Raw genomic sequence first — 24,549 nt, 5'->3', positions numbered from 1 at the left:
CCATAGGAGCTCTAGGTTCTTTGTAGGAAATGTTAGACTTTTCTGTATTGACAATGAATCCTAGTCCCTCTAAAAGGTTTATTGTCCACTTCATATGTATTGACAATTTCTTCTGACTCTGTGACATTATCTACATATTTATCTAGACGATATGTTTTCGAACACCCCTTTTTCTTAAAGGCTACTACAGGTCTTAGAATCTTGGTGAATCACCAAGGGGCTGATGAGAGGCCACAGGGAAGACACCATAATTGATAAATGTCTCCTTCCATGTGAAATATGCATCTTTGAGGTCCAATTTAACAAGCCAATGTTTTACTTGTAAAATGTCCATCAGAAGATGGATACCTCCCATTTTGAAGGGTATATATACTAGTAAGGTGTTTAGTTGTTATAAGTTTATTACGGGCCGCCAGCCCTTGTCCTTTTTCTTTACTGAAAAGATTGTACTCACAAACCCATCTTTTGGTTCTATGACTTGGCAAATTGCCCTTTTTTGTTACATTTGAATCTTCTCTGATTCCGCTAAAGCCCATTGATGTAAGATCAGTTCTCTGGGTTGGTGTTTTTGGTAGGGTGTGTGGGTGAATTCTATTTTGAACCCTTTTACGGTGTTGAGAACCAAAGGGTCCTTTGTTATCAGGCACCAATTTTTGTTGCCGTGCTCATGCATTATTCCCCCCTCAGCTCATGGCTTGGTACAGGTGTCTCGTGGGACACAGTCCAATCGCTTGGCTCCTCTCGCACATTCGCTCTCATGCGTTAGCGGAGCCAAAACTCCGGTTTCCCCATCTAGACGGTTCGGGGACATGAGGCGGGAGCGTCTAGTCGACTAGAAGCCGGGTTGTGAGACTGCAATGGGAGGGCTGGATTATGCGCCCGCTCTGCTAGCAGTCAGGTTTTTTTGGGAGAGACTGCATTCCGTGGGCCGGATCAGGGGAAATTGAACGGAAAGCAGGCAAGTGCTTCAAAAGCCCCATTAATCCAGCGGGTTACCAGCAACAGGTAATCTAACACCACATTCTCACCTGGGCCCATAAATTAATTCTCAACACACTGGCAATATCCGCTGGGGTCATGTTTTTGTAAATATCAAGATTAGTTATTTCAGGTCCCTTAACTAACCTTTCACTGATCAGAGTTCTTGCCTCTGGTCAATGGACCATTAAATGGAACTAGTTAATGTTGGAATGACCTAAGATTTTAATTTACTTACTTTAGAAATGATCACAGAGTCTGTATGTCTTTTAAAGTTTTATCTCAGATTAAATTCATGTGAACCACTTACACAGTTCAGAACAAACTCGTCTCTCACGCAAGAAAGATTTAGTTAATCAAGATGCATTTCATTTATACTATGCAATGACACTGCATTAAAGGGAGAGGATAGAGCGAAAAGCACATAAGCGTATACACAGATGTAGATCTAATTACCTATAATGGTGTGAAAAACAACTCCCAGGCCTAGAAATTGGTACGGGTCCCCCAGGGAAGGTGAACAAAGGCGTCCGGATCGGAATTAGGACAGGACAGATGACCTCTCTATCACTGATGCTTGCGTAGCACCCCTCTCTGTCACTCTCTTCCTCCTCAAGATTCTTCCGCGATCTTCTAAATTAATTTGCTTAAGATAATTGGTTCAGCAATTCAATTCTTCTCAACATCTCCATCTGGGAATTCTCCATACTGTCGGACAGCATCCCGGTCTCAAGCTCTGCAAAGCTAGGCTAACTAACTAAAGCTACCTCAATTATACCTTTCTGTATGCTTGTACCACCCATTAATGTTTCAAATTTAAGAAACTCCCTAACTCTGATTGGACAGGCAAAGGGGGGTGATCATCACACCATGCTTATTTCCCATGACTTTCTTTTAGTTCTTTGTTTTAAATCCCACCCCTTAAGTTTTATACATCTGTCTTTATTCCCACCCGTATTCAAAATGTAATTGTCACATATTAAGGGAAAAAAACAATAGTTCTCATCCATTTCAGTGGACTGTTGTTCCGGTTCCCATGACAGTAATCATTTGTAGCCTTGGCCGATGTTTAAATTGACATTGCGTCTTCATGCTTGGATGCGCATGTGCGGTAGAACGAGAGGGAATAGGCTGTGGTTCATTGTTAGAGGCCCATAATAAGCACTATTGGGGAAAGTCAAAAAGACAAATGTTAAAAAATAAATGGTTTCCCTATCTCTACTCAAATCCCCTTTACTTATTATTACTTTTCCCGCATTAGCAGAATAGCTAGGTTTAGATTTTCAGCAAGCAGGTGGCAAGCATTTGAGTTTCAAGCGGCCATTTTATTAGCTACAGCACACGTGCAAAAAGTTCCCTTCAAGCGACAGATACGTCATACTACGTAGTAGCAGGAGACGCATACGCACTAAAGATTTTCGATTAGCAGCCATTTTTAGAATCACACATGGGTTACTGGTTAGCAAAACACATAGGCAAGCTTCAATATTATTCATAAATGTTGTGTAATTCAAGTTATTTACACAATACACGTTTAGTACGGGGTTAGTGGTTACAGGAGAAGATTGCATTCAAGCAAGTCGCTTTTTTCACGAGTCCTTGCTCCATCGCCATGAATGGGCGAAAGTTATTGAGTTAAAACGACAATTTATTATTAAGTTAGAAACAACAATGCTTGTTTGTCAATTAATTATTGAGTACAAGCTGGATTATAACTTATGGGGTAATGTTTCCCTGCAATGGTTTTAAAGGAAATGGAGTAGGAACCCGACCAAAAATTAGAGAGATAATTGCTTAAATAGAAGAAACAAACCAGATTCACTTACCTTGTGTAGCCTGTTATAGGAAAAGGTCTCGGGTAAAGTTAGATGTACTCAATTAAAGTAAAGAGATGAAAGTCAAAGCCACCTAGTAGGCATACTTAACTGTTGAGGAGCAGCGAACAAAAGAGGAGGATGCATAGTTACGTTGTTGCTATGTTGTTTTTCCAAAGTTCTATAGAATGTTTTACTTGTGATGTAATGCATGTTCTTTAAAGGGCTGCATGTTGGGGCAGCAATAACAGTTATTGCAGAATGGTAGCCTCCAGTCTTGTAATGAAATTGACGGACACAAGAGCAGGGCACAGGCGAGGCTCTCTGTGAGAAGATAAGATAGGTGTACCCTCTAATCAAACATTTTTATTTTTATTTTTCCACAACACCTCTTGCTCTAATGCATTTAAACAGAAGGCCTTTGTCAATGGTATTTTTTCTATGAAGGCAATGTCTTAGTGACAATTTTTTCCAGGAAGATGGTGTCCTAGTCACACACACCCAAGTATGAAACTCGTACCACCGAAATTGAAAACGTTGTTTTTGACACCAAAAGCTCTTATCTTTTGTGTAACCATCAAGTCCCTGCCTACCATTCTGTATTGTATTGCTGCATAGGATGTGTTTTTGTCCATTGCGAGTGAGTTTTAATATAACATTATATCTGTACCCTAACACACCATTCTTGAAGCCGTCTAAAATCACACCTCCATTGTTCAGTTCTTCCAGGGTGTCACCTCATTCCCCGCCTCAGAATGGTCTGCTAAGAGTTATTCTTTTTCTACTGGTTCCTTTGCAGTGTTGCCCAATAATGTGCTGAAGAGCAAACTGAAGATTTCTTGTCCTGGAATGTGCGTGGGCTGGGAACACCTAGTTAGCGCCATCAGTTCTCTTATCTTGGCCGCAGGCATATACATGTGGCCTACCTCCATGAAACACGCAACAGCATTGGAGTTACAGCACTTGCAGCGACGTTGGAGGGGCCAGATAGTGGGCACCGTTTATTTGGCATATGGACCCGGAAGGGCGCTACACGTTGATTGAAGGTTAAAAGGATGGTGCGCCAATCTCTCTGGTGGCACTGTATGTGCCCAACTCTGATCAACCCCACTTCCTTGACTGTCTTCCCCCTACACTGTTTCACGACCCGCAGGCTGTGTTTTGGTGAGAAGACGTAAGTTGCGTGCCTGACATCAGCCTAAACCAATTCACATCCCCACTACATGGAGCGCAAGCACATAGGGATGCCCATTCATTAGGGGACTGGATGACCCCGCAGTAGCCTACATGATATTAGACTCTCCTTTGAGCACGGATATTCTCAGTTCTCTGCGATCTATCAGCTCCACAAAAGAACTGACCTCTTCCTGGGGAACCATGGGTTTATCCCCTGTATTTGGATGGTGGAATAACTGGGTTAAACACTGTCAGATCATTGCCCCTTCTGGTCACCTTGAGATGGGGTAAACTTCCGGACCTCTATCCCCACGTGGCGGCTGCCTGCCCAGGCACTGCAGGGCACAGTGTTTCTGGAAATGGGCGGTGAATGAGTAATGGAATGCTATGAACTGAACAAGGGTTCAGCGTTATGTATGGGTGTAGAGTGGGACGCTTTTAAGGTGGTCATAAAGGGCGTTGAATGAAAACTAACCACTCTAGAGGCAACAATCCGTACAGTGGAGTCTCGTTCGGGAAGGGGGGGGGGGAGGTTGACACTATAGAGAGGAACATGCTGGCCTCCAGACAGACTATAGCGCCCCTAATGGATAGGTTGGGTCAGTTAGGCTACATGGAGTACACCACTAAGCAACACGCGGAGGCTGACCAGGTGGTGCAGGTTCTGGCATGGTTGTTACTCTCTGAAAACGAAAGGTCTGAGCTGATGGCTATCGAATCGCAGACGGGCGAAAAACTCACATCACAATTAGCCATCAACGTGCCCTTCTTTCATTACTGTAGGGCCCTTTACCATGAGGGTAAAGGGCTAGAAGAGCCTGAGTTTGCAGCATATTTGGATTCCCTATGGCTCCCTGACCTGGATCATCTCCACTGCCTGACAGTGGATGCCCCTTTGACGGTTGGGGAGGTTCAGCTGGCCCTGGATCAAATGGCACGTAATAGAACCCTGGGGACAGATGGACTTTGTGCAGAGTTCTGTTCAACATATAGGGCCGCGCTTGCCCCATGGTTATTGACTTTGTTCCCAGCAGCCAGGTCAACTGCCACCCTTACTCCATCAATGATAAAGGCACTCGTAGTAGTGCTACCCAAGCCCAACAAGAATTTGTTTAAGGTAAGCTTCTACAGGCCCCTCTCATTGCTAAATACCGACTGTGAGTTCTTGGGGAAGATCATTGCTAACCACCTACTCCCTTACATGTCTGATTTGGACTAACCAGATCAGAATGGCTTCATACCAGGGAAGAACACTTCCATAATCCGAACAAAATAGCGAAGATTGATGAAAGTGCAAGGCCTTGCACCCACAGCCGGAGTGGTGCTCTCACTGGACAATGAGAAGGCCCCCCCACACCCTCCTACCCTGAGCTGGTCCTATTTCCAGGGTGTCCTGGGATGCATGGGGCTGGGGCTTGGGGTGGGGCTGGAGCTATTACGGTGGATCACTCTGTTCTTCAAGGACCCAATTGCTAGAGTGTGACCGGGTAGAGACATCTCACTATCTTTTGGGGTACACTGAGTAACCAGACAGGGCTGCCTACTCTAACCTCTCCGATTCGCTCAGGTGCTACTTGCTGACTGTTTTTCGGGGGTGGAGCCCACACTGGTGCATACACTGGGGCTTGATGTGGGAGATTCTCGCTTTATGCAGATGATGCGTTGATATTTATTAGAGACCTTGGGCGGGACTTGCAAGAAGTGATGGGGACCTTGGATACTTTTGGGGCATCCTTAGTCCTGTGCCTGAGTTGGACTGAGTCCTGCATATTTCCCTCTCAGTGAATTCCTGAAGACAGACACGTATCCGCTCTAGTGCAGACTCTTATGGCAGTTTTTCACCTTCTGCTACTTTGGAGTAAATATCTGTCTCAAGGAATGTGGCCTGATAGACTGTAATCTTGGTAAGGCATATGCTGAATCACGACGCTCTCCGACGTTTTGCACCTCTGCTTCTCTTCCCAGTATTTATTCTGCAAATTAGCCAACAATCTTGGTTGAAGGGGTTGGACCGAGGCAGGTATCACCATGCTGGGAGAGCTCTGACCATACACTCTTGATGCCCTTCCCGGACCTGCAAACCGATTTAATTTACTTGAAGGGACATTTCTGACTTATAATGTGCTGGTGGCGACTGTTGGGGCGACCTGGGGAGAAGATTGTGCCAACAGTCTGTCTCTAGTGCTTCAGACGCTATTGGAGCATGGCCCCAATAGGCATGCGATTACACTGCTCCACATCGGTTTGCTTGCCTTGTGAGTGCCCACCGTCAGGTACTAGAAGACCATTGGGTGCTGTCAATTAGGTGTGAACAACCTGATAAACAATGGGAGCAGGTGTTGGGTGTGTCTGGGGACCCCCCCCCCCCCTGAAATATACATAATTCAGTTATTTTTACCAGTCGTACCTGACAGTATCTCACATACACCGCATATTTCTGGAACTCATGAAAATGCCCATACGATGAAGCATATTTTTTATCAAATGGTCGGGGATTGCCCAGAAGTTGCACGTTTTTTGGGGGGAGGCACTCGTGCACTGGCCGGGGTTTTTGACCACGCCGTGCAATGCGATTTGTTCCTGTGCCTATTGGGCCTGTTCCAGCGGATACTTAAGAATTAGTTTGTAGCTTGCTTTCTTGATTTAACTTCTGTGCTCTTAAAGGTCAGGATAGCCGGAGTGAAGAAATAGGCTATCGTGCCTCCATTGTTACTGTGGTTGGGCGATCTCCTCAAATGGGCTGCAGCTGAGGTAGCAACGTGGAGGACCCTTTCAGTCACGTGGTACAGCTGCCGCCCTTTGATGCTTGGGATGCACAACTGACTAAGCTGTTGGCCAAGACTGACAAAAGCCCACCTCGAGGAACTACCACCACTCCTAAACCAGGGCATTCTTGAGAGAGAGGCAATGATACATCCACAGAGGATTGCAGTATCCCCATGGCTCCAAGGATCAAGATGTGAGGCTCATGACCTCTGCAGGCCCCTCCCATCTTTCACTCTCCCCGCGACATGAACGCTACAGCATGTGTTGTAACTCGCCTCCACCCACCCCAACCCGCCCCTGTGCTATTGCCTGCTCCCCCACAGGATTGAATATCCGATTGATCGTGTGACTGGCTTCTTGGATGCTTGTCTCCTGAGCCCTGGCGCCTTGGTGACTTCACACCTGTCGCCCAGAGGGTTACCTCTACCCACCGCAGACATAACTCGCTTTTTCTGTTTTCTTTCTCTTGCCTTTATAACACAATGCCACAGTGTTTAAGCGCATTTAGGATGCCTCTGACCTCGCTTTGCAGAATTCATGGGATCCTTTTCCATCCCGAGTATGGTCACTGGGAGCAAGGGGGTGGTGGGGGGGGCGGGGGGCGGGTAACATGGTTCATGGACTTCACATTATCTTTGGCAAGACCTCTGCTGACTGTGTTGCTCTGTGTGGTGTTTATGGAAGGGATATCATTGATATACTTGTAGGCTCTTGCCTAGTGATGAATAATAACTTTGCCCTTGATTATATGACTGCCTCTTTTTACAATGCCCTGGCTATGGATATCTCACGTAAAAAAAACTAATACGAAATGTACTTGGGGAAGAGGGGGGGGACGGAAGACTCTGTAACAGAACTTTGTCAGCTACATTGGCTCAAAATGGACTAAATTTATCAGCTGTCTGACACCAAATACTTGTTGAGTTCCTTTACCAATTTGTTAATTTGAATTCCAAATCAAGTCCATGGAAGATTGCCACGGATTGTGTTTCTTTTAGGAACATTTAGGCATTACGGCCGCATCGCTGGGACGTAGGCTGCCCTAAGAGATAAACACCAGAGGGCATTCTAACAAAGTGTCACAGTAACTCCGTTGATCTCCTAAAACCTCTGCTTACACTTTACAAAACCTCTTAATGCATCAAGATGTGACCTGACCTCTATATGAAACCGAAACCCACTAAAATCTCTGATGTATATTGCTTGCCTTGTTCCCACATATGGGGAGAATTCACATAAGTTGAACCAATAACCTTCTTAGTTGACCTAGAATCTTATTTTAGAAATTAGACCCTAATTAAAAGATTTCTTAGGCCAGATTTAAGTTCTAGAAATGCTTGAAATCCACTCATTCTCTGAGCTAATTGTACCAAGCACTATTGTCTGTTGCAAAGAGGCTTACAAGAATAAACCATTAACTTCAAGTCAATCAGTTGGACATATTCTAGGAAAGAGGCAAAACAATACACCTTCTCTTCCCACTCTGATTTGAAGGCATATTATGATTATGCTGGGGCTAGGAACCCCACAATTTCACCCCATCTTTAGTCGGTGTGATCATCTGGTAGAGACCTCTAGCCGCAGATTCCTTAGCTTAGAATATCTCCAGGCGTCAGTCTGGATTGGGAATTTTTTTTTGCAGCAGCACCTCTGCGTGCCGGGGGACGGCGCCACATGACCCCGCCCTGACGCAGTCCACGTATGTGACGTCCGCGAGGTCATACAAGTCCTTCCTGATGTCAGTTTCCTTCTTTTCCGCGTGCAACACGGATCGAGAGTGAGCGGTTCCTCTGGCCTGTTTTCAGGCCTCCTTTTCGATGCTTCTCACCAGGAATAGTGTTCGAGGACTTCGGGCTTTAAAACTTGTAATTCCTGTTTGTGGCAGATGTCCGCGACGGACCCCCATCTTATTTATATGTGGTGTCTGGGCGGGCACCATGTCTCCATGGACTGTGAAGCCTGCCAACACAGGAAGCCGAAGTCTCGGCGGGAGCGACGCATGAAGCTTCACTCGGCACAACTGTCCCGGTCGGAGTCGTCTGGCCTCTTCATCGCCGGCAGGTCCCTCTACTGTCCGGTTCCGCCGTCAGTCGCCCTCTGGGGCCCGAGGCTGTCACTCGCTACTTGGTAAGTCGAGGCGCTTGTCGCCGTGCTCTTCGACCTCCATTTCTTCTGTTGTCAGGGGCGCTGGTTGCCGGAACACTCCGGACGTGTACTCCCGACTGTCCCCCCAACCCCCCCCCCACCCATTCCCCTCTATCCGACCTTTCCGGCTGTGGGGGCCACTCGGCCCAAATGGAGGCATATGGCGCTGCTTGGGTCCTCTCCCAATCCTGGGGCGTCCTCCGGGCCTCCACTTGTTGTGGGATCCCCAACGGACTCGCAGGCGGGTTTGCCCCCATTGCCAATTGAGCCTTTGCCCCCAAGGAACGTCGGAGATGTGGTGTCGTTAGGGCGTGGCCCGGTTGGGTCCCCCTCTACAGTCCACATGGAGTCATCCACGCGCGCGGCCCGGCTGGGTCCCCTTCTACGACCCACGGCGCCTCTGCCGTGCCGCATAGCTCCGCTGGGCTCCCTGTGGTGTCGCAGGTGGCTACCTGTGCTCATATCCTTGAGCACACCCGAGCTCCCGGGCAGGCGGTTGCATGTCCGGAGCCGGGGTCACGGCAGTTCCGGCGCCGTAGGCTCGCCTCCCCGGCTCCGCCTCCACTTCTTTCTCCAGAGTCAGAGCATGTCACGGATGATGCAATGTCGGCGCCGTACGTTTGCCTCCCTAGCTCCAGTGCCTTCTCCTTCCTCGGAAGGGGAGTTTGTCGTAGTTTCGACGCCGGACAGCGCTGACTCTACGCCGGATGCGGCCGAGTCGGTTACTGACGAGGCACAATCTGTCGGGTTGTCAACTCTTCTCTGGAGACAGTTTGGCGCCACCCTGGTGCCCGGTGACACCGGAGGTATTGTTGCCAGTGCCCCCTTTGGAATTTGTGGAGCCTCCTCAGGAGCTCCCATATCCGGCAGGCTCTTTGCCTCCCCAGGAGCCCCATCAGGATCCTCATTCTTCAACTGGGCTCCCTTCCGTGGGGCATTGGTCGCACTCTGTGTCTTGGGAGGGTCAGCTTACAACCCTCCCCCACTTATGAGCTGTTGTCCCCTCTGCGGAGGGCTACCTAGGCTAGTGCGGCTTTTCTGAGAGTGGTCTCATTGGCCTCTCGCATTTTAAACATGCAACCCCCTTCTGCCCCCTTGTCTGTGGACCCCTTGCTTGAGGTCTTTTAACGTGGGTCCGGGAATGTGGAGCCGCTTCTACCCTTTGAGGCTTCCCTTTATGATGCCCTTTTGGGTACCTGGGTTCGGCCTGCTTCAGGTGACCCGGTGGCTCGTTCAGTCTTGCACCGCCACCGTCCAGCTCCACATAATCCTGTTTGCCTTTTTGTGCATCCTGATGCGCAGGGGTTCGTGTTACAGACTGCCTTTCCTTCCCTGCCCCTAACAACTCTTCCTCCCTCTCGGGAGTCCAGATGGCTTGAGTCTTGGGGGTAGGAACATCTTTGCATCCACTAGTGCAGCCCTACGGTCTTTAATTACAGTGTTTTGGCTCGGGCTACCTCTGCTCTGTGGGACTCTGCAGAGTCTTTGCTTTCTGCCACCTCTGAAGGTGCTCGTGTTGGTCTCCTTCACCTCCTCCGGGATGGCCGCGACCTTGCAGAATTCACAATCCGATCAGCCTTAGATACTGCGGGTTCTTTAGGCCGAGCTATGGCGGGTTCTGTTGCCTTAAGGCGTCACGCTTGGTTGTGAGATAGCGTCTTCCCTGAAAATATCCGGAAGCGACTGGTTGACTTACCCTTTGATGGGATTTTGCTGTTTGATGCTCATGCCGAATCGGTGGTTCACTGGCTCCTTGCGGGCTTTCGTCCTCCCACTTAGGTCTTCTTAGGCCTGTCTTCCGTGGTGGTACTTTTTCATTTAGATCCTTTAGATGCGCTCTGTGTTTAACATGGGCAGTGAGCCTTACGTCTTCTTTCTCTGTGGTCAAGGGTAATTACCCTTTTATTGGCATCCCTTGGATGCATTTTGCTTTGAGCTGACTGTTGGCCTGCTGTGGCAGTGTTCCACAGGTTGCTGTGTCTGGTCCTCTGACTGTAGTGTTCAGCCAGTGGCTCAGCTCGGTAATGTCATACGGCTCGGAACTCATGTTCACGGGTTCGTTTCGTTACTGCGCTCTTTTGGCTTGGCTTTATTGCCCTAAGAGGTGTTCCCCGTTGTTTGGGGTGTGCATACTCCATGTAGGGTACTTGAAAGCTATTATATAGCTCTGCTTATCTCACCTGAGCATGGAGATCCTGTGGGTTCCATGCGTCGCTTGGTGGTCCCTTGTATGGCCTGGTGCCATCTTCTATACCCCATGGTCATCCTACCTGTTCCACCTCCTTGGGAGGTTTCATGATCTCCTCTTCTAAAGCGGCTTCTACCTGCCTTTACTGTACGAGGTATGATCCTGTATGGACCTGTTCATGCTCCTAGCTAGTTCTGTCTCTACATATTTATATGTTTATACATTTATGTTTACATGCCGGTTGCCATGGTATTACTCTTCCTACGTCGCCACCTCCTTTCGAGGCTGCGAGGTCTGGACCAACATCTCCATGTGTGGGGGAGCTTTTCTGAGTTGTTTGCACGTTGCCCAAAGGTTCCTTCTTAGTTTCACTTAATGGGAAGATTTCCCAAGTTAACGACTGCTCCCATTTTGGTGTTAGACACTGTACTCGTCTTTTCTGGAGTGTTTGGTCTCAGATTCTGTGACCCTTCCCACGATTCTTTACCTTGGTGTTTTTGGCCACTTCCTTCGGATATGCCTCTTTCCAAATTATCACCTACTGTTGTAAAAGCTACGCCTGCGGGACAGCTCTTCTGATGACAGTAGTCCTTGGCTACTCCCTGCAAGTCTATATTGTGGGTTGTTCCTCACTTTGGCCTCCTACTGCCTGGTCAGGCACTCTTATGCTTCGCCACTTTAAATTCTCTATGGCCGTTTTCCTGCTGCATGTTTCTACCTGGTTCAGCGGATTCAAAATTGATGCTATTGGCCCCGATTTCCCCTTTTTGGGATTGGGTCTGCACTTGGCGTGTTTCTTATCCCGCCGACTATTCCCAACGCATTGCTCAGGTTCTAGCTCTTGCCTTTGGACTCTTGGCACCGGCCCATTCAGCCTTCCTTCTATAGGCTAGTCTGTTAGGCACTGCTTGGATCTCTTCAGGTCCTTTTCGAGCTTGTGTCGGTGTACTCATCGTGCGCCATTAAGCAGAGAGTGGTCCTCTCGCTCTCTCTCCATGTTCTGGTACATGGCTCATGCCATTCTACCTGTCATTTTTATACAGGTTTGGTGTAGCGCCAATCTGGCATTTTTAGGATGTCTACCCTCCCATTATTTCTGCTCTTCTGAGCTGCTTGGGTTGCTGTCTGGCTGTTCTGCCACAACCTCCCCCTTTATCCGCCACTCTGTTGCCAGATCAGATGCTGGTGCTTTCTGTTCTGTCGCAGACCCACCTCCCCTTAGGGGTATGACTGTGGTATCTATTCTAAGTTAAGGATTCTGCAGCTAGATGTCTCTATCATATGTACGAGTTACTTACCGTAACGGTGCATCTGGTAGAGACGTTGTCTAGCCCCAGATTCCTTAACGCCCACCCAGCCTCCCCGTTCTGTGAGAACCTTGCTGAGTGGTGTTCTCCACTGGCCTCTTCAGCAGCCATTGGATTATCTCTCAAGGGAGTTCAGTTTGTTGCACCCCTCCGAGTGTTTCCATATACAGTTACCTTCTGATAAGGGGCTTCTTTCCTGTAATACAGTCCTTTTTAATTCACAAGGAGATTAGTTTTCCTCTCCAGTTACCTTCCCTTCTTTCCGTCTTCTCTGTTGACTCGGGATCCTGGTCTCATCTTGGTCGTCCTCTTTGGGGGTCGGTTGTGCTCTGTTTCCAACCTCCGTTATTATAGGGAACGGGCCAGTCTTTCCATACCTTCCTACAGTGGACTGTTGTTCTTTCTGTGCTACGTCATTACTAAACGGCACAGTTCTACATGGTAATATCAGGCAATTTCTGTCTGAGATGTTCTTCCCTTGTTGTACTCTGGGAAGGGTCTTTGCTTAGCTTGCGGGGCTCCTTCTCACAGCTTTTCACTTGTATGTAGGCAGTGTCTAATTCTGCCTTTTATCGTGGTGTCTTCCACCATCCTCCTTCTTTATTCAGATTTTTTCATCCCTCGCACACTGTTCCCATACTTTCACAGTTTTTTATTGGTGGCTCCGCGTTGTGCAGCGGAAAATTTTCTCCGAAGAAAACTGATGTCAGCGCGCCAGGAGGGACTTATATGATCTCGCTGACATTACGTACGTGGACGACGTCAGGGTGGGGTTGTGTGGCTCCGACCCGCAGAGGTGCTGCAAAAAAAAAATCCGGATCCAGTCTGACGCCTGGGGATATTCTTAGTTAAGGAATCGGCGGCTAGACAATGTCTCTACCAGATACATTGTTACCGAAGGTAAGTAACTCGTACTTTGGTTGTAGAGTGGGAAGTGATTGAGGGTACTTCGCGGAGTAGTCACAAGATCACATACATCTAATTCTATGCTGCCTCCTGTGAGACTTTTGTGTATTTTCATGTATTTCTAGATTTTAGTAAGGAGCTCTCATGTATGTTACTTCCATGTTTGAATATGTAAAATCAAGACGATTCTGATTGATTTAGTTGGTAAGGGGTGCAGGAAGCACTGTTTGAGGTGTGTTGTGGGTCATTGGGAAATAAGTTGGCAAAAGGGGGTTCTAAGTCCTAGATGAAATGTGTCATAAAATGAATGATTGATGTTTGTCCACTGGCCTCTTACCTTCATGTTTTAAGTAAATTTTTCCATTCAATTTTTAAGAAATGTTCATTTAAGTTTTCTTTGTCAGTGATACTTCCCTGGCAAGATATTGCTTTTATCTAAATAGTGAGCTATAGGCTGAACTTACGGAAATGTGCACAGTTTCCATCTTTTCTAAAAAACAGTTCTAATCTGGGCTGTAATGTTTTTGTTGGCACTGCTCATTCAGATAGTCTTAAAGCTGATGACCACTGGTAGCTTCTTGCTTACAATATGGTCTTCTTGACAGCAATCATATTTTCGCGAAAGATTAGTGACCATGCAGCAGTCTTGGCGCTAAAACCACTTGCAACCTTTCTGAAAGACAAGGTGAATCTCCCCATCAGTACTTCAGAATTTCATATGTTCGATTAATCCCCTTCCAAGACTTCACTTGCCAGAAGCAACGATCCGCTGCATATTTTGTTGGTAAGATGTACCTTTAATTTGCTCTCTGATATGGCTAAAGAGAGGAAATCCTTTGTATGTCTGATTGAAAATTTATGTGGCATGCTCCTATACGGAGTGGGTCTCTAGCGGCAGATTACCTAGTTATTGTGATTAGAGTGTGTCCCATAAGCAGACTTATGAAGCGTGATCAGTCTGAATAGTATCTTGTATTCTATGGAAGATGTTCTAGATTAATGCAGTTTGAATTTAAAATCCATGCATGACCCTTAACATAGTTTTGAATGCTGGAGTAATGATAAAGTGGCCTTTTGCTCTTCTAAGCAAGCTTGGGGGATGATTGTAACACATTGTTCTGGATAGGTAGGCCAGTGATAGTTTGATTAGACATCTGAAAGTCAGGCATACCATTGTTAAGACGGCCCTTTCCTTCATGGGAAGTCAAATTGGGGGCCTTCTGGCCTCAAAGAAATTATCCCTCTTTAGGAGACCACATGGTTGCAGTTGTGGCCACCTGGAGCCTTTGCCACTTTGTAGAATGAATGCCAATATGCAAGGCTTTATAACAAAACCCGAATAAGAGTTAATTGGGATATATATTTTTAAAACTTGTTTTTATTAGGTTTTACAATTGCTAAAAATAGAAAACCATGCTTGTGCTGACAATGAGTATACATGGTTTATGATGTCAGTTTTAGCATTACAGAACACCATGAATTATTAAAGACATTTCCAGCATTCGCAGTTGAGAGAGCTATAATTTTGAGCATACTAAATAGAGCATGGCAAAGAGCTCTTAGTGAAGTTAGGAAACAGTAAGGATTGAGTGTCAATTGAAGGACTGTGTGCGTTTGGTCTAGGGCAGCCCAATCTGCAGATGCTGAGGCTCTGATTTCGCCTATTCATGGTGGCAATGTCTTCTCTGTGTATCCTCCATGCTTGCCCGAAAGCGATCTGAGTGGTTATTTGCAGAGACCTTTGGTATCCTCATTGTGGAGGGTGTTACTTTCTTCTTGGGCCCAATTCAAGACTTTCTGGTGCCAGGTTCTGAAGGGGGATGGCGCTGCGGCCTTCCAGTGTTAAGTAACCACGCCGTTACCCAAGAGAAGGCCTAGGTTCAAAAACAGAATTGCAGCTTTGCAGTTCTTTATCTCTGAATTGGACTCAGAGAACAGGATTACCAAGTGTCGGAGACAGGTAAGTTTGTACAGGATGGGAGAATCGGTTTAATATTTGGCTAAAACGTAAACAAAGATGGGCAGCTCCACATCATATGATGAAAATCTGATGCTGGATTTGCACAGCGCGGATGGGAGGCTGTAGAGCCTGTAACATCAATTAGTATGGATGATGTTGAGAAAGTAGAGGGAGTACCATTTTCAATGAGTAAAGTTGGTGATAGAAACTTCCTACCACCAAATTGACCTGTGCTCACATAGATATATTGCTTTTAAAGACTACACCTTTTTTCTGGTCCGATTGAAGGGTGTACCTCCAGTTATGGCAGCGAAGTAGTACAATTTCTTCCTTACCACATGGTTTAGGGAGCCGAACATGATTATTTACATCATGGTTCCATTAACCCCTTCCGTGCTCCCGTCAGCCGTTGACTGACGGGAGCACTCCCTCCTCAGTGCTGCCAACGGCCGACGCAGCACCGCCCACCCTTTAGAACGCCCGCACCGCGGCAGAAAAACCGCCGTGGTTAAGGCGTTAAGCTATATTATGTCTTCTTGCATCCATGCTTTGATGTCTAAGCGGCAGGATTGTACATGTTCGTAGATGTGGTGGGACTGCCTTTTGATGTAGATTTGTGTGTCTTCAAAACATGCTTGACACTGTCCCATAGATATTATTAATATATAATATTGTAGCCCTGATGTTTAACAATAGAGGTAATATATGATTTAACTGGACTTATCGCGCAGCGGGGGCGCCCTCATCGCGCGTCAGGCAGTCTGTCCCGTGCTGTATACACGGGCCTGTCAGTCCCCTCTGTGGCCCCTATATTTGTCCTTGTGGGGTCTGGTCTCTTGTTGCCCCCTCTTTGATCTCGGCTCTGACGGAGTTTTCCTCGGTTAAGCCCTCTCGCAGTAGACCTTCGGTCTCCCGAGATATTACTGTTTGGAACCTTAACATTAGATCCCTTTCGAAGCATCACGCAGATCTTCATGATCTCATAATTGATGAGCTACCAGATGTTTTTTTCATGACGGAAACATGGCTCCAAGAAGCTGACACGGCAGTCGTGAATCTTGCACTCCCCCCTGAATATTCCATCTTTACACACAATCGGGCTTCTAGGGGTGGTGGCATTGCTGTAGCCGTAAAGTCGTGCTACCCATGTGAATGGAGGGTGGTGGATTTAGTAGGGTGTGAAAGCGCTTTTTTTAGGATTTCTATCAGTCATCAGTTTACTTTGTCCGGTCTTCTAATTTATCGCCCTCCTGGCTGTGACACGGCTTTTAGAAAGGCTCTTCCGGAATGTGCCAGCTCTCTGGCTTTAGGCTGCGCTAATTTTTGCATTCTTGGTGACCTCCATCTTCATTTTGATTGCGGCCATTTGTCTACTATCAGTAGTACTCTGGCTGACTTGGAGGCTCTCCAGCTCAATCAATTGGTCATCTTCCCCACTCATGTGGGGGGCCACATTCTTGATCCTTTTTTTTACGAACCTAACTGAGGCCAAGGTAGCCAGGCCCAGTCCAGTTGCTTGGACTGATCATTTTTTAGTGAAAATTTCTCTTGTGACTAAAGAGCTCCCATTTAAACCCTTGGATAGAGTAGTGTTTAAACGCCACTGGAAGAAACTCAAATTGGTGGACTTTCATCATTTCCTGGAGGTCAACCCACTAGGTTCGTACCTTAGTGTAGAATCGGGGTATGACGCATTTTGTGATTGGGTTTCTCGCGCTTTAGATGCTCTGATTCCCGCTGCCTGGACTAAATGCCGTTCCAGAGAACCCAGCCCATGGTACGACAGTTCCCTGTTGCCGTTAAAAAAAGCTTGTAAACAGGCAGAAAGGGATTAGCGGAAATCCTATGAGGCTGGGAAGAAAACTGTTTATTTCTCTAAAATTAAATTATATCACAGAGCGGTGTGTAGAGCTCGCGCTGCTTACTACTCCCAGGAATTTAGAAATAGTCCCAATCCGTCCAAGCTAATTTTTAAAGTCCTTAAGGACCTGATGGACAAAAAGCTACCGCGGCAGAAATCTGCTCTGTGGATCACTGTGAAAATCTGGCTGCCTTTTTTATTGAAAAGGTTCAAGCTATTTACCGTGCTTTTCCCATCATCGAGCAGGTTGCTGAGCTTCCTAGTCCTTTATCGGGCATTGATGGAGCCTTAGTCTCACTGCCCAGTCTGTCGACGGAGACATTTCACAAATTGGCCGCTAGAATTAAATCGGGCTCGCCAGATGATCCCTTGAGGCCTGCCCAGTTTAGAGAATCTGCTGCGGTCTGTCTCCCTCCTGTGCGCCATCTCATCAATCTCTCTCTCGCCTCTGGTGCTGTCCCTAGTAGGTGGAAACAGGCTGTTGTGACACCTATACTCAAAAAGCCGACGTTGGACCCCCTTAAATTTGAGAGCTACCGCCCAATTTCTCTCCTTCCCTGGGCCGCCCAAATTGTGGAGGCCCACGTAAATGAGGTGTTGTCTGAACATCTTGCGAAGGCTTGCATTCTGGATCCTTCCCAGAATGGGTTCCGTGCTGGTCACAGCACTGAAACAGCCTTGATCTCAATGACGGAACATCTTCGTTCTGTGCTCGACTCTGGTCAGACTGCGACACTTGCACTACTCGACCTTAGTGCCGCGTTTGACACGGTCTCGCACAGGATCTTACTCCAACGTCTTCGAGAGGCTGGTGTCGAAGGCACTGCTCTCGATTGGTTCCGTTCCTTCCTTGCTGACAGGACCTTCAAGGTTGCCACTCCGCCGTTTGCGTCCAATTTTTATCCCCTGGAGCTGGGTGTGCCTCAGGGTTCATCGTTGAGCCCCACATTATTCAATCTATATGTGAGGCTGCTGGCTGCTGTCGTCAAGCAGTGGGGCATGACTATGGTCTCCTATGCTGACGACACGCAGCTGGCGGTCGCCTTGAGTGGGGACTCCGACCTTGACGCCCCTAGATTTCGGGATGGACTCTTGGCAGTAGCTAGCTGGATAATTTCCAACTGTCTCCAGCTCAATGCTAAAAAAACGGAGGTCATGATAGTGGATAAGCGAACGGATCTTTGGGGTTACTTGTGGTGGCCTCCAGAGCTGGGTGTAACCCCGACTCCAGTCTCAGAGGTCAAAAACTTGGGGGTTTGGTTAGATCCTGCCCTCAGTTTTTGTGGCCACACAAAGAGTAGCAGCCACCTGTTTTGGTATCCTAGGAGGGCTGAGACCCATTTTGAGGTTCTTTGATGCTCCAACTAGGTAGTTGATTATACAAGCATCTATATTATCTCGGCTTGATTGTCAGCTCACTGTTGTTGGGAGCCAACCAGGCTGAAATCGCCCGGATGCAACGTATCCAGAACGCTACAGCCAGAGCCCTGGTGGGGTTACCGAGGTTCTGTTCTGCAGAGAGTATTATCCACTCTCTACACTGGCTGCCTATGGCACAGAGGATTCACTTTAAGACTCTTTGCCTTTCCTTCAAGATCCTCAAGATAACCTCCCCCCAGATTCTTGATAATCTTCTGAGGCCTTATGTGCCCTCGCGCCCCTTGAGATCCCTTGGCCAAAATCCGGTCGTGGTCCCTCGTTTCAGACTATGTAGAGCGGGAGGTCGCTCTTTCCGGGTCTTGGCTGCAAAACTGTGGAATTCTCTTCCCTCCCACATCCGTGAAATAGATGAGCTGCTGAAATTCAGGAGGGCTATCAAAACGCATTTATTCCCTCATAGTTCTTAAAGTTTCAAATCTGTGCGCTTCCGCTCTCGTATTGCTGTGTTGTGTCTGGGTACCCTTCTTGAAGCGCCGGGACGCCCCTTGGCTGGGGCAGCTGCGCGCTATAGAAGTGTTTTTAACATAACATAACATAACTTCCACAAGCAAGATTTGCTTCTTCGAAAAAAATGGGGCTTGCTTTAACTCTGTCCTCCATGTCAGAAGGGATATCAACTATCTCTATCACTTAAATATTGTTTTTTACAACAATGTTATGCTGCACTGTGTCCAGTAGCACTGGCCAAGGCATTCTCCGTTACATCCATAGGTCGAAACCCAGATTGTATGGGAGAAAGTCATTTGAGTTGATCAAGAATTTCCCACTATTGACAGACCGCAGTTTTTTTATTCAAGCTTGACTAATATCGACAAGAGAAGTGACTGGTTGAAAATTACCAAAGATATTTGGGTATAGGCTAGAATTTTTTAATAGTGGAACTACAAAGCCTTCTTTGCGTATAGTGGCCAAAAATACTGCAGAAATTGAAGGTTTATGCAGTAAAGATGTTGTGGCATATTCACTCACAATCTAAGCCAGTGCTGGTTATAATGCAGAGTCTGGCGTCTTTGACTCGGACAGAAGACCATTGATGAAGAAATCATTCTCTGGACAGAGCCAAAAGACTGGTTACTTTCTTCCTGTTTGGGGGTTGTCTGCATAGGATATGGTTGGCTCTGTGAACCATATCCTATGGCATATGGCAGTGACTAGTGTCCGTGCTTTTAGATGTGGCACCAACGTCTATGAGAAAGAACATTTTGATGTTTACAACAGATCGCATTCATATTCATTGAACCTGGGGGATGTGGCAATCAAGCCATCTTCCAAGAAGGGGCGTATGTAGTGTGCCCACTTATGCACCTCCATACCCCATATAGAATCGTTAGTTTCTTTCTGTGCCTAAAACACATGTACGGTTTTATTTATTCAACATATGCTCATGAAGTCAAACTTTTGTACTGGCACTGCCAAGATATCTATTCTATGTGTTCCAGTTCTGTATGCGGTTGTTGGCATGAACACATTAAAGTGTGTAAAATGCTGTGTGGCCAAAATTCGATTTATTATTTTTTAGCAAATTGTTAATGGCATTTCCCCTCAATCTCAATCAAACAGTTTAGATTACATTTTTTCTTGGAATTGGTATTCTATGAATGATTTTTTAACAAAAAAACAGCCTATTGAGGTTTAATATTTGGTACTTTACAAGTAATTTAGATATTCAGTATTGTTGCTAGATTTCAGTAATACTGCTTAAAGGCCAACAATTCGTTGTCTGTCTACATTTTCAGGTGGCTACGTCTCTGCATTAGAGCCAAGTGGGAAGAGGCAATTCCATTAGCTCTGCAAATGGCCACCGAACAAGGCAGAATGAAGTTTACTCGGCCTCTGTTTAAGTAAGTGCACAAAGAATGTTAGCATTTTAGTTGTTTTTTTAAAATTAAATTATTGAATCCAGGATATGCAAACGAATTGTATACATTTTGTATACCAACAATATAAATGATATTACATGAATGTGTTGTGCCTACTTATTCCTTGCGAGTGTATTTCTCTCCATACGAGGGAGTGCTTTGAGTGAGGTAATTTAAATATATTGAATCCCAACGTTTTTAAATAATCCGTGCCTCCTGTCACTTCCTGTCTAGCATGCAAAAGTAATGTAATGTGTTTGCGTTCCCAATGTATAAAGGAATGTGGGAAAATATAGCATATATATTGCAGATTATTGACAAGTAACGTGAACATTGCTGCACAGCTCTTCCTTCGTTTTTACAATTCTTATTCTGGGAGGATGTACCAAAATGGTGGGGAGTTTACACCAAAAACAAGAAATGTAGACCCAAAGGCTTTAAACACTGTTAAATGAAACGTGGGTGACTTTCCTCTGTTATATATTTGTGTGACAGAAATTGATAGAGTAAGTACAAGGCTTTCTAGCGCACCTTTGTAGAAATTAATGATTGTCCATGTAGCAACATTAAAAATCTCAGGGCATCTTAGCAACTGGCCATTCTAGTAGTGAGACATCCATGGCTTACTGATGATGCACCTCTTTCTGGTTGTTGTTAAGTTATGTAAATATTAATTCAAATGCACAGGCTCAGCAGGTATGACGAAGAGTTTTCCAGTTGTTGAGCAGCAGCACATTGTACAGGTGGCACAACGTAGTGCTCCTGAAGCCGAGATGATGGCCTTCCTCCTGGGATGACTCGAGCGAATCAAAGAAAATGGATGATGGGTGGAAAAGTGGTCACCAGTTGCTTATTGTTGGAAGTGGGGGTCCTTATCACTTACCGCCCCCAAAATGCTGGAGGCGAGAGTCCCCGACCCCTCGCTTCAATGTTAGGCACAGTAAGGACACGCCTGAGATAGCCCTGCTTGACCCCCTTAGTAGATTGGTACGAGCGGCCAGGCTGCTCTCCAAGGCACAAGTGTACAGTATGTGCAACCACCCTCACAGCAACCCAATGATGTCACCACAAATAGACTCCACACAAGTTTTTATATAATGAGTATAATCTTTATATAAGAAATTATACGATACGACCACACGATACACAATCAACATATAAGAATGGGTAGTATTCTTTCCGGTGGGTTGGTAGGTTCTAATCCCAACCACCGCTTCTAAAAAACAGTTAAGCTCACTTCTAACTGTTTCTAAAGGTTAGGTCCGTCGTATTGCTAGAATCGCACATGTTGCAAAAGAAAACAAACTGCCATGCTTAACGATATTCTCTGGTACTGTGCCACAGAGAAACAATGCCATACGTAGTGCCACAGTCGGGTACTCTGCAATAGAAGGAATAATGCAATGCGCATCACTATCAGCATGCCGTGTACCAGGAAGAAACAAAGCAATGTATCACGCTACAATCCTGTACTGTGCAATGAAGAAATAATGCACTGCGCCACGTTATAATCAGATACTGTGCAATGAAGAAATATTGCAATGCACCACGTTACAATTAGGTAATCTGCAAGGGGAAAAAAAACACAGGGCGTAGCGCACCTAGCATGTAGTTCGTCAGGCACAAATGAGTTCAGGGGTCATATGACCGTTCGTTAGCAGCAATAATGCAAAGTGTAATACGACCGTTGTAGGTGCTCTGTTAACAGTGGCACCCGTATGGATCAAAGATGACACAAAAGAACTGCTTCCCACTCCGACCCCAGTACTGCCACTCCTTGGGTCAGCATGGGCCGAGATCCGAGCCAAAGCAACAGGCGTTGCGCAGCTGATAGGAGCGAGAGGCCGAGAGAGTGTCCCTCCGGGCCCGCACCCCACCCCAGGTGGTGATCCACGTTTCCTGGGGTGGACAAAACCCCACTCTCCTCTCCGACTTCAGCAACTTGGACCTTGATCCAGAACTCCGTCACGGGGTGCGGCGGACTCGGGCCGGCAGCTCAGCTCCTCTGGGGTTGCTGGGCTGCTACTGTTTTACTCCGAGGGCCCAATGACTTGGCCCTCCTTCCGTAGGTCTCACTCAACACCGCGATCTGCCCGCAGCACTGTGGAGACTTTACTTCCACACCCTACCCAGGCAGTCCTCACCAGCGCCTCAGTATGCCCCTCGACACCCACACTGCGTGTCCGAGACTCGCCTCTTCTCTGGTACCCACGACGACCAGGGGCTCTTCACCAACGCCCCTCTTGCACCTCGACACGCACTCTGCGCATCCGAGTCTCACCTCTTCTCCCGGTGCACACAATGACCAGGCGCTCCTCACCAACGCCCTGGCTGCACCACGACACGCACTCCACGCGTCCAAGACTCACTTTTTCCTTCAGTGCACACGATGTCCAGGTGCTCCACGACACGCAGGCTGCACGTCCTAGTCTCACCTATTTCTCCCGGTGCACACGATGACCAGGCGCTCCTCACCAATGCCCTGGCTGTACCACGACACGCTCTTTGCGGGTCTGAGACTCACTTCTTCTTTTGATGCACACAATGACCAGGCGCTCCTCACCAACGCCTTGGCCCGCCCCACGACACGCATCCAGCGCGTACAAGACTCTGCTTACTCCTGCGTGCCCACGATCACAAGGCACAACTTCTGAGGGTCTCAAGCTGCAAAAGCACGCGCACACTGCGCTGCTTGGGACTTCTCCGGATACTTTTATGATCCTGTATTTCCAAACAGGGATTCAGGTCATCTCGGGCCCTTGGGGTTACAAGAAACAGCACGAAGCATAGTCTTCTTCAAGCAGGGGGACCCAGTGCCTCCAAGCACAGTCCCAACCGCCTCTCCCTTAGTTAGAACAGCAAACTGCAGACCTGCCCCAGATCACGGAGCAAGGATTGGTCTTTCCACACCAGACTCTTCAGTTGCTCCTTCTTTAGCAGAGGTTCCTCTTGACCACAGAGTGGGTTCAAACCTTTTCAGTCTCTATCGATATCTGTTTCATTCCAACATTCAGGGGTTTCAGCTCTCATAGTTATACCCTTTACTGTCTTTAAAGTTTGTTTGTGCTCCGGGGTCCCTGACCCCTCCCTAAATCCGTTCTAGGTGTCTCCCTCACAGTGTTGCCTCTCTCCCTTTGATACTGGGGGTCTGGATCCTTACTCATTCAGCAGGAGATGGGTCAATTGGTTTATAGCACCATCCCAGGCATTTTCACCTCCCAGGCTTCTCCTCCCCCTACTCCCAGATGCAGGGCAGCCTGGTGCCATCTCAACCCCTCCCTGGGTCAAGACCTCTCCCAGCTCCTCTCACCTTCCAGATCCAGACAGTCAATCCACATTTCAGGAAAGACACACAGAAATGATTAAAGCACAAAACTCACCCACTTTCTAAGAGTGGTTTAACAACACACTGTGACTAAACCACCTTCACAGAAAGATGTGTTATGACACTGATTTCATACATACTAAACTTCACCTCTCCATTAGAAACTGACAGGAAACTAGGCTAACAAACACACCACCCAGCCTCCCCATTCTGTCCTATGGGCAGGATGGCCTTTCAGCAATGAAAAACGAAATGGAGTGTTTTTCACTGTCAGGACATAACACACCCTGTCCTGCCTTTTACCTACACTGCACCCTGCCCAGGAATTACCCGGGACCTACCATAGGGGTGTCCAATGTGTGTGTAAGGGAAAGTCAGGCCTGACAAGTGGTTGCACTTGTCAGGACAACATGCTAACTTAGCACTCTGCACGCATTCCCTACACTGAAGGCCTGAGTTCCCTTCTCTGCGCACCCTTGCATTACTAGCCCTGGCACACACAGTGCACATCAGTAGGGACTTTACTAGTAAGGCAAACATACCAATCATGGGCAAATAATCACCGTTACATTTTACATAGGGAACACTTGTACTTTGACACTGATCAGCAGTGGCAAATTACCCCAAACATCTAAATTGTCAACTCTGTCAGGAAAACGGTCTAGGGGCGGACGCAAAAAGTTTAGGGAACTTTAGCCAAAAAGGCCAAGGCCTACGCTTATTTATTGGATTTCTAAGGTGCCCACACTGCTGGGTAGTTCGATTTTGGAGGAGGGTGGTATGGATGATCTGCTAGAGGAGACAATACACTGAAGAGGCATATT

At 47.0% G+C, this 24,549-nt stretch overlaps 1 protein-coding gene across 2 annotated transcripts in view; it reads left to right on the top strand.

The window, feature by feature from the left end:
• LTA4H (leukotriene A4 hydrolase) overlaps nucleotides 1-24,549 on the top strand; it is a 309,801-nt gene that overhangs the window by 277,212 nt on the left and 8,040 nt on the right. For both annotated transcript variants that reach the window (XM_078678783.1, XM_078678777.1), the window contains one exon: nucleotides 20,278-20,382. In XM_078678783.1, coding sequence (XP_078534909.1) covers nucleotides 20,278-20,382 — 105 coding nt within the window. The remainder of the gene's footprint in view (nucleotides 1-20,277; nucleotides 20,383-24,549) is intronic.

Source organism: Lissotriton helveticus, chromosome 1_1 (assembly GCF_964261635.1).
Source record: "Lissotriton helveticus chromosome 1_1, aLisHel1.1, whole genome shotgun sequence".
In the NCBI taxonomy this organism is placed as follows: domain Eukaryota; kingdom Metazoa; phylum Chordata; class Amphibia; order Caudata; family Salamandridae; genus Lissotriton; species Lissotriton helveticus.
Note: the sequence above shows the minus strand (reverse complement) of the source record. Positions and strands in the feature narration are given on the sequence as shown.